Source organism: Coturnix japonica, chromosome 2 (assembly GCF_054131305.1).
Source record: "Coturnix japonica strain WE chromosome 2, WE-NBRP24, whole genome shotgun sequence".
Lineage (NCBI taxonomy): Eukaryota > Metazoa > Chordata > Aves > Galliformes > Phasianidae > Coturnix > Coturnix japonica.
The window spans coordinates 97,100,166-97,115,973 of NC_140664.1; the positions used below are offsets into that span (position 1 = coordinate 97,100,166).

General features: G+C 39.8%; 2 protein-coding genes across 4 annotated transcripts in view; one reads left to right on the top strand and one right to left on the bottom strand.

Annotated features, from left to right (window-relative positions):
• Positions 1 to 15,485, bottom strand: LOC146762070 (uncharacterized). 3 transcript variants are annotated; one of them, XM_085538108.1, is made up of 10 exons: positions 15,399 to 15,485; positions 13,495 to 13,598; positions 7,435 to 7,504; positions 6,596 to 6,670; positions 5,842 to 5,898; positions 4,034 to 4,093; positions 3,487 to 3,545; positions 1,942 to 2,002; positions 1,654 to 1,703; positions 1 to 262 (listed from the first exon to the last, which is right to left on the bottom strand). In XM_085538108.1, the coding sequence occupies exons 2-10, from the start codon at positions 13,587 to 13,589 to the stop codon at positions 106 to 108; spliced, it is 684 nt and encodes a 227-aa protein (XP_085394234.1). In that variant the 5' UTR covers positions 13,590 to 13,598; positions 15,399 to 15,485; the 3' UTR covers positions 1 to 105. The 3 variants fall into 3 exon arrangements, with proteins under 3 accessions (XP_085394234.1, XP_085394236.1, XP_085394235.1); XM_085538110.1 differs by lacking the exon at positions 13,495 to 13,598; XM_085538109.1 differs by lacking the exon at positions 4,034 to 4,093.
• LOC107309410 (putative G protein-coupled receptor 141) overlaps positions 12,631 to 15,808 on the top strand; it is a 21,146-nt gene continuing 17,968 nt past the window's right edge. The window contains exon 1 of the mRNA XM_015854198.3: positions 12,631 to 12,923. Coding sequence (XP_015709684.2) covers positions 12,876 to 12,923 — 48 coding nt within the window. The 5' untranslated portion in view covers positions 12,631 to 12,875. The remainder of the gene's footprint in view (positions 12,924 to 15,808) is intronic.

Genomic DNA, 15,808 nt, shown 5'->3' on the forward strand with positions numbered 1-15,808 from the left:
TTGATTTCAGCACTCAAGGCAGATTTATTATTGAGTGAGGTCTTTGCAGAAGCAATACAGCAAGCACGCTAAAGTCAAGCCTGGAGTCTTTCAGATCCTTTAGTGTTAGAAAGGATATTCGCAAGTTAGGTACTGCTGGGAGATTCTATTCAGATGACAATATATCCAGATAAATTCAGGCATGCATTTATAAAACAAGAGCAGTCCTATGGCGTCCCGGACAAAGAGTTTTAAGGGATTGCCAAACAGCCACAAGAAGTTCCTGCAACAAGACGAAAGCACAGAGAAAAAGTAAAGACACTGCATAACAACTCTTTTACAGTTAAATCCCACTAGTGTATCTAATCTTGTATTTCTTTGCCCTGATCAAAGCAAACTCCTTCCTTCCTGTTGCCAGCAGTATTACTACAGAGTCCATCATTAGCAAGCGTTTAATACTTTATGACAGCTCTGGCCACCAAAGGTTTTGTGATGTGAGCACATGAGAAGGACCCAAATGAAGAAAATGAAAGCTATTGTAATTTTACATGTGGGAATCTGAAGCCTAGAGGGAAGAAATTTGCTTGAGGTCATATGAGAATTGTGTAGCATTCATTCTGAGCCTAGCAATATTCTCTGTTAGTATAGCTTCTCCATTGTTTCGTTCAAAGAAACCTTACGTGTTTCTACCTGCTTATTTTGGAATAATATTTCAACAGGTGAATGCCCTGTATTATTAGAAACAGTTTCCTGACAATAAAATGCATGGATTTAAATGAAATGCATCCCCACAAATGAAGAAAGCCGGAAGCTTCAGACACACAGCAGTGAAAAGGCTTCTCTGCTCCCAGGGTTGGAGACAACAGTTGATCAGTGATGACTACCTGCGAAATCCATTCTAAATCTTCCTACCATAGAAACTGAACATTGTTTTCCTTTTATAAGATCATCACAGGAAGGTAAATGTATCTCTGATGACATTCCTGTGAGTGCTGGAGTGATGGAAGGGGACAAAGTAAACAAACTATGGTTGTTGACACTAACACCAACAGCTTTCAATAAATGCTATATAAGCACCTCCAACAGCAGTTCTATTCAGACAACAAGATAACTAACTGAAGATTTAATCTATAAAGAGCTTCTTAACCTCAAACCACCTTCTGCCAAGAGTAAGAATGTAGAGGGATGGCATCATTTGCCCTCATACTTAGGGAGTCCATGTTACTTTGATCCCAGATGGTAAAAGAAGAATGGTGCCCATGAACATCTGCTGTCAGGATCTATCTGGTTGGGGAAGTGCTGAAGAGAAACTGGTCTAGGGGAAGACTGATGATGGAGGACCCAGAAAGAGAAAACGAAATGTCCAAACTTTAAGTCTTCCTTTCTTCCTCAGTGATGAAGGAAGAGGGAGAAAATTGCCTGCATGCAGGTAGGTGCTGCATTTTCAGAGCTGGCAGATTCATAGTTGAATATATTCAAGGGCCAGAACAGATTTTGCACCCCATTACTTCAGTTTCCTGCTCCACTGTGTTTGCACAGCTCTACAATTGGAATACATTTCTCTCCCATGCTTGTGCCATATCTCCCGTGATGTTCCAGCACTTGAAAAGTCTCAACTCCACAGTGCTCTGCTCCAGGTGTAACTAAACAAATACGCAAGAAGATATCACCTACCTAGTACAGGAATACATTTTTCTTAGGTAGCCAGTCATTGATTTCTGGATCTAGAAAGGGAAAAATGAGACATCAGTCACTTGGAAATGAAGTTTTCTCATGTGATGTGCAAACACTGAAGAATTACAGATGTGATGCAAACTAACAAAACTGACTGAGGAGTGATGGGCCTGTGACATAGAGGTTGAGATGAGCCACCCATGCTGAAAACCTTAAAGAAACAAGGAGGCTTCCCTCTTAGAACAAAGAAAACACATGTGTAAAGGGTGCAGTGCACTTCTCTCTTACCTGTTTCACCATGGCTAGCTGCTGATTGGAAGAGTCATCCACCTTCTCGCCTTGTTGGCTGCTAAGCAAAAAGAAACACCAATAGAAATTGCAGCTGGCTGAACTCTGTGCAAGCAGTGCTCATTAATGAAGACAATGAAACTGTGGCAAGAAGAGAAACTGCAGCCTAAGAGATGCCTCTGACTGATTTTCATTTCAAAGACAGCTTCATAGAAAAACATTGCAGCTTTGCTCAGAGCCATTCAGGACTGCTATGCTATATACTTTCCTGCAGCTTGTTATGCAATAATTTACAGAGAGTCTCAGATTTCTATACTGAGATATTATCCCTGATGTGTTTATAAACTCCTTGACTTTTGTAATAATTAATAGGAATTACTGTACGGAACAATATGGTTCATCCAGTCTTGGACAATAAGCAAAACTCTGCAATTCTGAAAAACCCACACAGTCATAAAAGTGGATACCAATGGTGTGGAGCTAATGGCTTCTAATATTATTATGTTGCAGGAGAACATTAGTACTGCTGTATCAATAACATCAAACTTCTGCTAAAATGGCAGCAAGTTGGCAAAAAGGAACTGGAATATTTTTTTTTCATGATGCCCTCCAACTTTTCCTGATGGAAATAGTACAACAAATAAAAGTAGAGTTGCATTAGTTGTAGAGTAGCCCTACCAATGCAAACAGCTCAGGAGATGAAAAACCACCTTCAAAACTCCGCTTTTAAATTTTAAATTCTATTTCAGCCTTTGTTGTTACAGTTCATGTGGTGCATACATAATGTCATTACATGGCTCATCAGAACAAAACTGAATCCTGACTCACTTTACACGACTGGAAGAGGACTTTTCAAGCAGTGCTCATACTCAGTTCCAGCACTTCATATTTTGTGCTTAATTTGGGAGTGACTGCCAGAAGGAATTCTTAATCCCACGTGTTTACTGAATTTAGAGGGTTTCTGAACTGCAGAACATTGGAGAAAAGGAAGAGTGAGAGTGAAAGCTCAGTGCTTGGGATGGTCTTTGTATTTCAATCATGCTGTGAGCATGTAGTGTTTTGAAATTCAGAGATTTTACATGACTTGTTACATACAGGAAACTACAGTCCAGCAGTGAGGTGAGAGGACGTGGCTTTAACGGCACTTGAACTCTGGCCAACAAAAGAGAGCAGTTACTCTGATAATAACCATGTGGTAGCAGAATCTCCTGCTCCTGATTGAACTGTTGCTTTTGCTTTTTATTCCACAAATTCATAATAGGAAGCTGGTGCTATATCCAGGATACGTCCCTAAACTTTTATTTTCTGAGGAAAAGATAAACTGCTCCTGGTGTGATGAGACTTTCTACATCTAACTTTCATTCTCATTTCTTTGGTTGGATGATTAGGTGACAGAAAAAGAAGCTATTCTACATAAATCTGAGGAACTTGTTTGATGTTGTGTAACAGTATTAACTTACAGTCAATAGCACATGCTTCACATATGGCTGATGTGGAAATACTGTGGGTACTATAAAATAATATTATAGCATTATTAATACTTACAACTCAACTAGTGTAAGGCTCTGCACTCCCAAGAATTCGTTTATTTTTTTCTGCATGCCCTTATAAGTTTAAAAGAAAAGGAAACAATATTAGTCCATTAGTCTTTGAGTAATAAAAGTCAAGTCACAGATTATTAGCATGAGATCAGCATCAGCACTGCCTTTGAAAATATTATATTCTCCTCTTCCAAACTGGCTATTATAGAAATCTAAAGGAATCTGCCCTCACAGTATTAGTTTGTCTTAGAGCAACTTTGTCGATGACTTATGTTCCAGGTAATGTAAGCTCATTGATGTTAAAGGTGTGGTTGCTGGTTTGCAGGCTGTGGACTGTTATACTTTACAGTTTCTCAGATTTGCATTATTTGTGTGTTCCTGAAGCTACCAGCAGACTGACTTCCTTCACACTTACCTTTACTGTATTGCACATGTCAATATGATTTGCTGTTTGACAGCCTTGTAATTAGTTTCGTAAAAGGCTGACACTAAATGGTACTGATCTAAAAAAAGAAAGATCAGGCACTATGATGCGTGATGGGATGTTTTACCTCTAGGATTTTGTCCAGTTGTTTGACTTGTTTAGTTCTTTCCACTATTTCATTTTTTTCCTAGAAAACAACAGAACTAAACATAACTTGCTAGGGAAAAAAACATTAATAATAACACTAAGACAGCATCTCTGGCTTAACTTGCAACTTTAAATAGATTCTAGTAAAAAACTAAAACCAAGGACTTTCTATTAATCCAATATTGAGCAGGAGTTAGGATTATATGAACACACTGTATGTTTGACAATCTCTTCAATCCTAGAAGTTGTGGCTGTTATCAGCAGTGAAGGGAAATTTGTAGAAGTGAAATGTTTGGTAAAAATAGGAAATGGGATAGAAAGCAGAAGCTGAAGCCAATGTCAGTGCTGACACAAGTGTTTTGATAGAGGATAACTATTTTAGCAGACCCTAGAGGTTCTACACAGAAGCAGGCAGTGGGATGATTTCTTTTTTGTTATCAGTGGAAACTAGTAGAAACACATGGATTGTGGATTCATTAGCTGGTGAGATGCAGATTGCCCTGATAATAAAAACATCCTCAAGAGGGCAACAGCACAGAAAAGGCCTGGGGATAGTCAGCAGAGAGCTGAGTGTGAGCCACCTGAATGCCCCAGCAGCAATGGCAGCCAGCAGCTTTTATGGACAGAAGCATGGCCCACAGGTTGAAAGGAGAGATTATCCATCGCTATTTGGCACTAGTTAGAACACGTGGTCATTGTGTCACTCTCAATACATGATGGATGTCACTGACCTGCAGTGAGACCAGAGAATATCCCCAAGATGGTTATCTAGGTGATCTAGAGATTGTGTTTGCCTCATTGTTGGAGGTTTTGCAGACTCATTTGGATATAACCCTGAGCACTTTGGACTGAGCTTTGAGCATGAGATCCCTTCCCATCTGCATTATGCTGTGATCTCATGGCTCTGCTGACTCACAAATCAAGTTAGCTTGGCTTATGGAGGCTCCCCCTAAGTAAAAGATTTGCTCTTCTGTAACTTAGCATGAAATCACAGACACATGCACCATTTCAAAACTTCACTGGAGACCTTGTTATGACAAATGCTTGCACTTAATTGTTTTTCTGGGAAAAAGTAATCTTTATTCATACTGAACAATAAGAAATTACCAGCCAGTCAAAAAGGGAAGACAAGAAACGGCATTTATAAGTTAAAACAGCCTATGTTGTTTACTGCTGTGCTTTTTTAAAGTCTTATGACTATTGATGGAATATAGAGGATTTTATTTCAAAGAGGCTGATTCAAATCCCAGCTTCATGTTTGGAAACCCAATGCCCCTCCCACTGGAGGGACAAACTAAGATATTAGCTACATAAGTGTTCATATTTGTTCAGAGTCAAAATAGGAGAAGAAAACTACTGGAATAGGTCATTTTTGTGTCCACAAAATACACTGATATTCATGAAAGCATACCATATGCATCTCTTTATGGCACAGGAATAACTAATTAGTGAAGCACTTTGGACAGCTTTGGAAGAGACCACAAAGACTCAGTAAGTCATAAAGTTATTCTGACTCATGACATAAAAAAACATATTTTATGTCATCGCAGTATCAGTGACAGCAGAGTTGCAGGTTTGGTTATTTTTTTGGTCATGGCAGTTACAGCCAGCAAAGTCTTTGATGGACCCATGTCTTGACAGAGTTAAGCATCACAGAGCTACACTGACATGGTCTTCAGTGCTCTGATGGAAGTCCAAACTTACAGTTGTTAATAATCATACAGTAGACTCTCACACTCTTCTTTATAACTCATTACAATTTCTTTTCTCATAAAGGCATTTTGGTACCTTTATAATGGCCTTTTCTGTTTCTTCCATCATCTTCACCAGATCCTGAAGACATATCTGTCAAAGGAAATGGGGTTGGGCAAATTGAGACAGAGGGAGAAGTTGTGGGTTTGGCAAGATGGGAAACCAAACACAGACTGTGCTGTAAGCTCCACACATCTCACTGACTATCTGTAGGTTTTCTTAATGTTAACTCCTCTTAGAAAATGATAAACCAAACAATTTCTCTGGCAGTTATTTGTGAATGTTTTACAGTCAAAGGAAGACAGAGGAAGTGTGCATGTGTGCCTATTCACACATTCAGCTGGCAACTGCTTCCATGCTGCAGTTACATGTAGGAACTGGTAGAACAGCCAGTTAAACAGAAAAAAAAAGGAAGAGGCCTCTTGCTTGCTTTTACCAATAGCAGCAATTCTGGTCTCAAGTACTCTTGTGCATGTGTCTAAACTGCAAAACTTTAGATGAGGAACAGGATTTTTCCTTCCGTGAGAAAAATACCCAGTGTACCAAATGCCATCCTGGTTAAGAACCCTGCATACCACAGCTTACTTCTGTTTTTATCACTAATCAGGGTATCTTTCACCTGCTTTCTTCCCCTGAAAATACATTCTTGTGCAAGTTAACCAGCCCTTAGGAAATAATGATGTCTTGGTTTGAACATTTCTGTGCGTCAAGTCCAAATGTAAAGTGTGTATACTACAGATTTTATCAAGTGATTAATAACAAGACATGTTATTATGATTCGATTACTTACGCTGTAATGATATTTGCCCTCCAAACATAGAACATGTTGATGCTCAGTAACTATATACGTCCACAATTCAGAAAGCTGAAAATAAAAAACAAATATGTATGAAGAAAAAACAATGCAGTGGGAAGAAGTTTTGTTTTTCTCCATTCTCTTTATTCAAGAATTCTTGATTGTTCATAAATTTACTTTTTTGTTAAAAATGATAAAGATTTCCTATGAGACTTAGTTAAGAAATACAGTGAAACCATAATGTAAAAATATCTGAAGACGTGTCACTGCAGAAACTGCCATTTCAATCAAGGACATTATTTCCTTTTCAAAAGATGCCTGAAATATTAAGATAACAAGAAGAGTCATGCAGTGACACTGGAAAGATGAAGGCTGTTTTCAAGGTAAGTCAAATCTTAAATATCTCTCAAATACTTTAAATTATATTTTGGTTATATTTTCAGGTTACCTTTAGTTGTGAGGAAGTTAGAAGTATTTGGAGACTTATTAAACTTATTTATTTATTTATTTTTCCAGAGCACTAGCTTCTTTACAATTAGCTGAAGTAGAGTATCCCTTATCTTACAACTTGTGCTTCATCACAGTACTCTTACTAGGTATTGTGGTGAACATGAAACAGAGGTTGAAATCCATTTTAAATCACCTGGAAAAATTCAGCCTGCTGCTGTGAGACCAAGGGAATATAAGCAACTTGATCATGGCCTCACCATGGAACTGCAGGAACTGCAGGAACTACAATGCTTTGCATGTCCTCATCTACAGATACCTAAGAAGCCTCCCTACAGCCTGTAATGCTTTACTTTGTTCATTTTGCACTCTGTATTGTTCTTTACCTCTGGAGAAGTGGAGTCCAGGTCTTTACTTCTCATCTTCATCCTTCGAGACACAGACGATGACTGAAAACTACAAAATCACAGAGACAGAAGAAGAATCACAACTTGGGTGAGCTTTCTGGTTACATGAATACAGGCAAGGCAGGAATGTGAACATTAAAATATAGATTCAACCTTCACATTACAACTTTCGCTCTACTCCCTCCCCCTCCTTAGGTGTTTGTTTTGTTCAGTTTTGCTTTAATAATAAAATAACATTTTATTTTTTTTAAGCTAGCATCAGCTTAATCCCATTTTTGACCGATGAAATGTTTTGTTGAACCCCCCAAAAGAGTTTTTCACATTCATCTTTTTCTACACTTTTAATTGTCTGACTTAACTGGAAAGTAGTTGCACTAACATTTACAGGGAACAACTTACCTCACACTTATTTTTGCTTAACAAGAAAGAAGGAACTAGAAAGTATCTCAAAGAAATAGTGTTTTCCCAATTTCTTAGTGTTCTGGGAAGTACATGCAGTTATGTTCAGGCCAAGGTAGTGCCGGAAAATGTCCACCTCATAATGTTATTATGCTAAATGCTCTCAAAGTTGTTTGCTTTTCACTTTTTTTTGGAAGACACAGTAATGAGCACACCTGTTCAAACACCATTTACCTCTTGAAACGTCTGTTTTCACTGAGAGGCTGATTGTTTTCTGCATGAAATTTAGAAACCACCTCGCTGACATCTGTCTTTGCCCTTTTTAGTCTCTGTAGATAAGGTCACATCTGAAAACAGTATGTTCCCATAAAAAGATGTTTGAACAGGAAAATCTGTTGATTTGCATTAAACATGTCCCATCTCCTACAGAGCTGGACTGAGATACTCAGGTGAGCCATATAATGTCCTCTGCCAAATTCTTCGTGTCTGACAGACCACACAGTGGGCTGTTTCTTACGTATTTAATGCTATTTTTTTCCCCAGATTTTGAGATGGGCTTGTAGAAAATCAGTCCTTATAGCAAGCTCTAACAAAGCAATATAAAATATAAAATATATTTCATACTTGTTATGAAACTACAGAAGGCAAACACAAAACCTATTGGTTTCAATTTTTTTTAAGCCTTGATAATGAAATTGTTAATTTATTACTTTAACTGTTAAATTTATCTCAATTTCCCATTTTTGACAGGGTGTTTGGTCATAAGGAAGCTCAAGGCTGTCATACAGGATATAAGGGACTTGGACAGAAAGAATCATCCCCATCCAGGTCTTTGACTGAAAGGATCTCACAGGCACAGGGCTTTGTACCCATGCCTGTAGAGATGCTGCAAGATCTCTTGTAGTGCAGTTGGCCACTGCTCAGTGGTAGAAAGTATGAGTGAGCCATATAACAAGTTTTGGCATTTTACTTCACCCCAAGCACAAAAAATCTTTGTTGAAATTCTGCAGTCCTTACAGAACAAAATAACCTCTACAAAGGAATCTTCTGGAGGCATTTCCCTGGGATAGCTCTGCCACTCTATTTATACAGTGAAGGGACTGAGCTCTTCCTCTGGTTTTCATGACAAGATAAATCAGATACAAACTGAGGGAAAGAACTGGGAAAGCTGCCTGTGTGAATGCTCTCTAAAATACAGGACAATCGTAGCTAATTCATACTCTCAGGCTTCGCTCTTAGGGAGGAAAATAGTATCACATCTTCTTCCCTCTTTAAAGCAGACATCAGTCTCCTCAATTTGGCCACTGAGGCAGAGAGACAACCTTACATTTTTCCAGCACTTTGGTTTATGTATTCCCTTGTAAATGCTTCCACTGTGGAGGGAAGGGGAAGTAATGGAGGGGCAATGTGGGGAGAGTGAGAGATGTTTGCATCATCCCTGCCCAGAATTCACCAAAACTCTCCACAGTGGAACAAGCAAGCAGAACTGCAAACCAGACAAGAACTCCCAAAGCAAACAAACAAACAAAAGCAACCAGAATCCTCCTCTACACTTGCACACCATCCTGTCATCAAGCCCATCTGTGCCCTGATGGCATTAGGGGCCTGTAACTGAGAACATCTGAAACTTGCTTTGGCTTTTGCAGCTCCAGCTTTGATACAGATAGGTTGATTTCTACCAACTCTTTGCAGGAGGCATTTCCCCCCTTGCAGCCACATGTTCTCACTGCTGGGGCCTCTTGCCACATCAGCAGAGCTCTAAGGACCATGAGGATGGAGGACAGCTGCTCTCAGCCCCAGCATAGTCTGACAGCTTCTCACCCTGCACTCCACAGTGCAGGACTTTTCTCTCAGAGGCTGCAGCCTTCGTTGGCTGACTGGGCTTGACCACAAAAAGGTGTAAGGTTTATCGGCTTGTTAGTTTTCTGTTTCACTTTGAAACCTTTCTCCTGCTGGCCATTCTCTCAGGCAGCTGTCACTATGTGCTGTGCTATTAATTCTCATTGTGCATGGTATATGTAATTTCTCTGTGTTGGTTCTGCTAGCAAAGCAGCTAAGCCCTTGGGGCAGAGAGGCATTCAGGAAATTAATTTTATAGCAAAGGGCTGCCTCATATTCAGGACCCACTTCAACAAAGTACTTAAGCAAAGGAATAATGGCTGACTTGAATGAGAATGTTATTGCTTAAAGTTAATAATGTGCTTTCAAAATTAGACCTTATATCATGACAATCAAATCATTAATCTATACCATTATGAGCTCCTGTTAGCAAGTACATGCCCTGGACATTCTTTTCTCAAAAGGGTAAAAGGAGGCAGACAGGGCATGAAAAATCTATCCATGTTCTGTGGTACCATAGCAAAGATCAAAACTGTTGGCTTGCCCTTGCTAACTCTTGCAAAACAGAAAATGCAGCATGCCAGAACTTCAGTGACAACCAGACAAATGCTCTAATGAACAAATGGACTATACGTTAAAGAACAAACAAGGAGTATTTTTCCTCCCCTGAGGCAATCTCAGTGGAATTTAAAACCCAAGTACTTTGATGCCACATGAATTCTGAAATTTGTTGTGTGCATCAAAACAGACTAAGCAGAAATTACATCTTAGTGACAGAAAGAGGAAACAGAAAGAAAGCCAGGACATTGTCTGCAAGGTTATGCAGACAGAGCTAAAGATAGTGATTAGAAGCGATAATACAGTTATAAAGCTGAAGCTATTCTGACACAGACACAGCCTATAAGTGGGCTAGGAAAAAAAAGTCCTCAGTACTCATGAACCTGCAAATGAGTTTTTATGGTATAGTAATTTTATAACTGTTCTTAGACTAACAACAGAGAAACCATGATCAATGTAAACAGTTTCCTCTGTGAGTTCATAGATTAAATCACATGCTTCTATACTAGTAGATTATAGCATAAAAACTTCCAGCTCTTTCAGCAAAACTGCACGATGGACAATAGCTGTGACACCCCTGTGGCTGGAGCGGTTCATGTGGCAAAGTACCGGCTTACTTCTTCATTTGCTTTGCTGATGCAGAGGATTGCGGTGAGTGACCCATCTATGCTGTTATTTTTCAGTGAGGGTCTCTGAGGAACTACAGATAGTCAAGTAAGTTGCTTCTGCCCATGCCAGGTCATCTGAAGCCGGCATTATTTCCACTAGTCCCTTGGTGAATTACTCATTTTAAACAGAACAATTTTGCTGTTGTTAGTGTTGCTATTTAGACTTAGCACATAGCCTGCTCTTGTGCCCCTTTCCATTTTAGAGATGTCCTCCGTATTTGATTCTAGGAACAGTGCGGTGCACAGTAGTAAGTCTTTTTTGAAAGTCTACTGGCAAATGGAATCTAGAAAGAAAAGCTGACAGACCTTTAAGGGAACTTTCCTTAGGGAATAAGAGCTCTCCTTTCCCAGGCGTAGAAAGTCAGGAAAGGAAGGCAAAGACCAGCATGGATGAACCAGGACCTGCTGGCCAAATTGGAGAGCAAGAAGAAAATGCCTAGGTGGTGGAATCAGGAACAGGTAAGTGGTAATAGTATAGGGACGCTGTGAGGCTGTGTAGGGATGGTGTCAGAAAGGCCAAGCCCCATCTGAAACTGGGCTTGGCAGGGGGTGCAAAGAAGAAAGACCTCTCAGTTACATCAACCAAAAAGGAAAGTCCAAGAAGGCATACTACCCTGTCACGAGCAGAGAGTGGTGATCAATGGCTTGATGCCCAGGTGGAAATCAGAGACAAGCAGTGTCTCTCAGGGGTCAGTACTGTAACCAGTGCTCTTTGATATCTTCATCAGTGGCATGCAGTCGCAGTTGTGTGGATATTTGATGTGATACCAGTGAGTATTTTTAGATCAAACATAAACAGTATATTCAACTATGTTCAGCCATAGATTGTGAAGCAAGTCTGTCTAAACAAAGACAAGTCTGTGTTTGTGTTCGCACATGTGCACATGCATTTGTGTGTAAATATGTTCACATAGAAGGATAGGGAGAGAAAATTAACAGTGATGTAAATATAAATACATTCAACTTTGCTTACAGCTCTGAGAAAATCTAGAAATAGGAACTCCCTTTCTGGAAAAAGATGTGTCTTGGCTACAGAGAAAGCATAAGTGAAGCCTTAAGACTGTTTTCCCATAGGTAGTACTGAGAGTTACTGACTGAAGCATTAGTGGTGCAGGAGGTGAGACGAGGCCTAGGTAATTGGAAGGAATTGACTTGGCTTAATTTAAAATAGCAAGAGCTATTTCCTTGATGAAGATTTATCCTAACTGCTGGCTCAGTCTGTGAAGTGTGTCAGGCAGCTGTTGTCTCTCAGCAATGCTCAAGGCACAGCCAGTAATATGGGGTTCTCATAGTGAAAGCCAGTCCCCAAGTACTCAGGTGAAGATTTCAATTTCAGCTGCTATAGTTGAAGTAAAATATGTTCAAGCTGAGTGTTCAGTGTGGTGTGTAACTTCAAGACGCTCAACAGAAGCACCTCCATTTATCAGATCTCCTAGAACTGTCACCATAAAAATATGAATGTGAGTGAGATACAGCCTTCAGACTGCACATCCCGTACCGATTTGGGTAGCTTGAGCAGCTTGTGGTGGCTGTACTGTTATCCCTCCCAGCTTCTCCATCCTTCCCATATTTAGAAAATTAAAAATGCTCTATCTCAAACAGAGGAATCTGACTCAGACAAATTTAGATCGAGAAACTTCTGCTCAGTTTTCTCCCTTTCCTGATTTTGTAGCCTCAGTGGTGTCATATTCCCGACTTCATGTTTTTACTTCTAATTTCTTATTTTCTGCTTTGTGTTCCTCTACATGCTATAGCTACTTTCTGTTACGTCACTGTCTCTTCACAGACAACATGCTTTATTTACCCTGTGAAAGCACTGAACTGCCACCCACAATAGCTCACAAGACAGTTGTTGCTTCCTCCAGAGGGAGGTGAAATCTTGTGGCTTCCAGATGCATCAAGGCAAGCTTTTCAACTGTTCTGGGGAGCAGTTTTCTGTCCTATTACAGCAGCCGAATGATTATTTACATCTTGTTTATCCAGAGATCTCTTGCTTGTGTATGGGTAAGTAACCCTAAATTTGATTTCATCATTGTTCTGCATCTACTGTGAGTTTTCATTACTTATAAAATGATATATTTTTAAAAATTTTCTGTTATTTCCAAGTTTGCTTGCGCAAAAAAAAGAACGTCTGCCATGAATGCTCATAGTGGATGCAACTTGTTTTAAGTAGACACAGTGCTTAAAGAATGTTGTTTTTCCTTCCATGCAATTGGAAAGACTTGTTTTTCTATAATATTCTTAAACTAGAGTTGGTGACCATGATAACCACATGCCAGAAACTGAACTGGGAGCATCTCCCTTATGAGGAAAGGCTGAGTCTCTTTAGCTTGGAGGAGACTGAGGGGTGACCTCGTTAATGTTTGTAAATATGTAAAGGGTGTGTGTTAGGAGGATGGAGCCAGGCTTTTCTCAGTGACATCCAATGACAGGACAAGGGGCAACAGCTGCAAGCTGGAACATAAAATTCCACAGAAATTCTATAAACTTATTTACTGTGAGTATAACAGAACACAGGAACAGGCTGCCCAGAGAGGTTGTGGGGTCTCCTTCTCTGGAGACATTCAAAACGCACCTGGACACATTCCTGTGTGGTGTAATCTTGGTGTTCCTGCTCTGGCAGGAGGATTGACTAGATGATCTTTCAAGGTCCCTTCCAATCCTTGACATTCTGTGATTCTGTGATAAAAGTAAAGGTATTTTCCTTGGATTAGCTTTTCACCTCAGATGGTAACCAGAGGTGTGGCATATTGCTTGGGAATGAGTCCTGAGGAGGATGAACCCTCCCAGCAGCCAAAGACTCCTGTGGCTCTTCCAGAAGACAAGACAAACAAGGTGACTGCAACACAGAAAGCTTTTCAGCTCCTTACATTTCCTGTTTGCCTTAGTAAGTCACTCAATTTCATTGCAAAGGAGTTGATGTTGTAAGTTCTATACATTCCTCTTGATCAGAGTGGTTTAATTGATTCTAGAGTGTTTTCTTTTATCTAAGTTGCTTCCTTCTCCTAACTGACTAAAGACTACGTTTCACTGATAGTTGTGCTGGAAAGTCCAAACATCAGCATATAGCTTGCCATTGCCTCAGAACTGTTTCTATCTGCCTGTAGGCAAGCCTATTCCCAAACATAGCAACCACAATAGGAAGCAAAGTATGCTTTCTATTTCACTTTCTGCACAGCATTACACCACAAAAGCAAACAACAATCAGGCATTGCAGCAGAAGACATATCACCAAGACACGCTCACCACAGGAAAGATACACCCTCACATGTTTCATCACCAAGGTGGATAACTCAAGACTCAGCATCAGCTCGTGTCCACCTCCTTTTCTTCACTTCTGACTTGTCATGAACAAGGAAAACAACATGATATTTGTAAAACAGATCCATGCCTCTTCTGGTTAGTAAAGGTCATCTTAAATCAACCACGTCCTGTTTTTGCAGAAATTATTTGTATTTTCCTCTAAGAAGACAGTTTGTTGGCTTTTCCAAAGAAGATCAATAATCTATTCAGTGTTCAAACAATTTGCCCATGGTCCAGTTATCTCTGTATCAATCGTCTTTGATTTGTAAGAAAAAAACATTGGAGAAAATAGTACAAATTAATGCAAACAACAAGCAACTACTGTATTTACTGAACATATGTGGTGAGGCCTACAAACATACAGATGTCATGTTACTTGCTGAAGACATCATCTCTTGGGAGTTCAGTCTTCTTGAAGCATTCTCCAATCTAGACAGAACTGTATCACTCACTCACTAGCAAAACATTCCTGGAGTGACAGGAATCATAATGGGTGATTTCTGTTTACCAACTGAGCCTCTCACTCTCATTCTCTTCACTGCTCAAGATGATGGACAGAGGCGAAAATTAGACAACCAATGATCTTTCTCAGTGACTTACATGGGAGATATACTTACAACTCTGATTTTCATCAGATGCAACTATAGTCCCCATACAGATGTTGTACCGTACAGAGTAGGAAACAGAACTTGATTGAGAACTGGCTGGCCCAAGCCATTTTTGTCCAGGAGAACATCAGTGTTGCTAGTATTTTCTTCACAACACATTAGTCAGCTTGTCAGACCTTTCATTTTCTCTATCTTTATGCTTTAATCCATCCTCACTCCTCTATATTGCAATGCTGTAAGACTCTATTTGCACCAAGTAGAACTAGACAGCAAATAGAAATCATAGAAGAGCTAAGCCATGAAAGTTACACACTGTATTAACTAGATATTTGCTTCAACTTTTTTGTTTCTCTTCATGGTTCTGTAGTTAGTGAGAAACAGTTCTATTGCTTCTCTGGAAACAACAGTATGAATCAAACTGTTTTTCCTCATAAAGATTAAGCATGTAGTCTTTCAGATTTCTGGTGTGATTTATTGAGGTGCGTGCTGAAGCCACCAGGACAAATTACTTCCAAAATAAAGCAGATAAGGAACAGCTGTTCACTCACTTATATTTTTCACTGCCTACCTGAGCAATGTTTTTTGCTGGCAAAAGCACGGAGGTAACTGTGCCTGCAGGGAGCCAGCCTCTGGGAGATGCCGCACCAGGGTTGCCAACCTTTGTGATGCAAGTAGTCAGTACCTCCGCAAGGTTCCATGCCTGACACCATCTTGTGTCCACCTTCACTATGGGCATCACTGCCTTCTCATGTCCCATGTTCCACAGGGTCCAGTCCACAGGACATTATGTTTATCATGATGTTCATGTTGCTAAGATTCCTTGTATTATTATACAGTTGATCTCAACCATCTTTGAAAGGTAGTGCCCATTACTTATAGAGTAGAACTGTTTGGAAATAGTATCCAGCCCCACAGAAACTGAAGGATCACACGGATCTAAGACTACTCAGGAGGGACTGACTGAGGACAACAAACAAG

Excerpts from the sequence above, each read along its gene's own strand:
- LOC146762070 (XM_085538108.1), bottom strand. The coding sequence starts at position 13,589 with ATGTCAAGGATTGGAAGGGACCTTGAAAGATCATCTAGTCAATCCTCC. Across the intron at positions 4,094-5,841 it reads CAGAAAAGGCCATTATAAAG|GAAAAAAATGAAATAGTGGA; the intron begins GTACCAAAATGC and ends GTTGTTTTCTAG. Across the intron at positions 1,704-1,941 it reads AGCTAGCCATGGTGAAACAG|ATCCAGAAATCAATGACTGG; the intron begins GTAAGAGAGAAG and ends TTCCCTTTCTAG.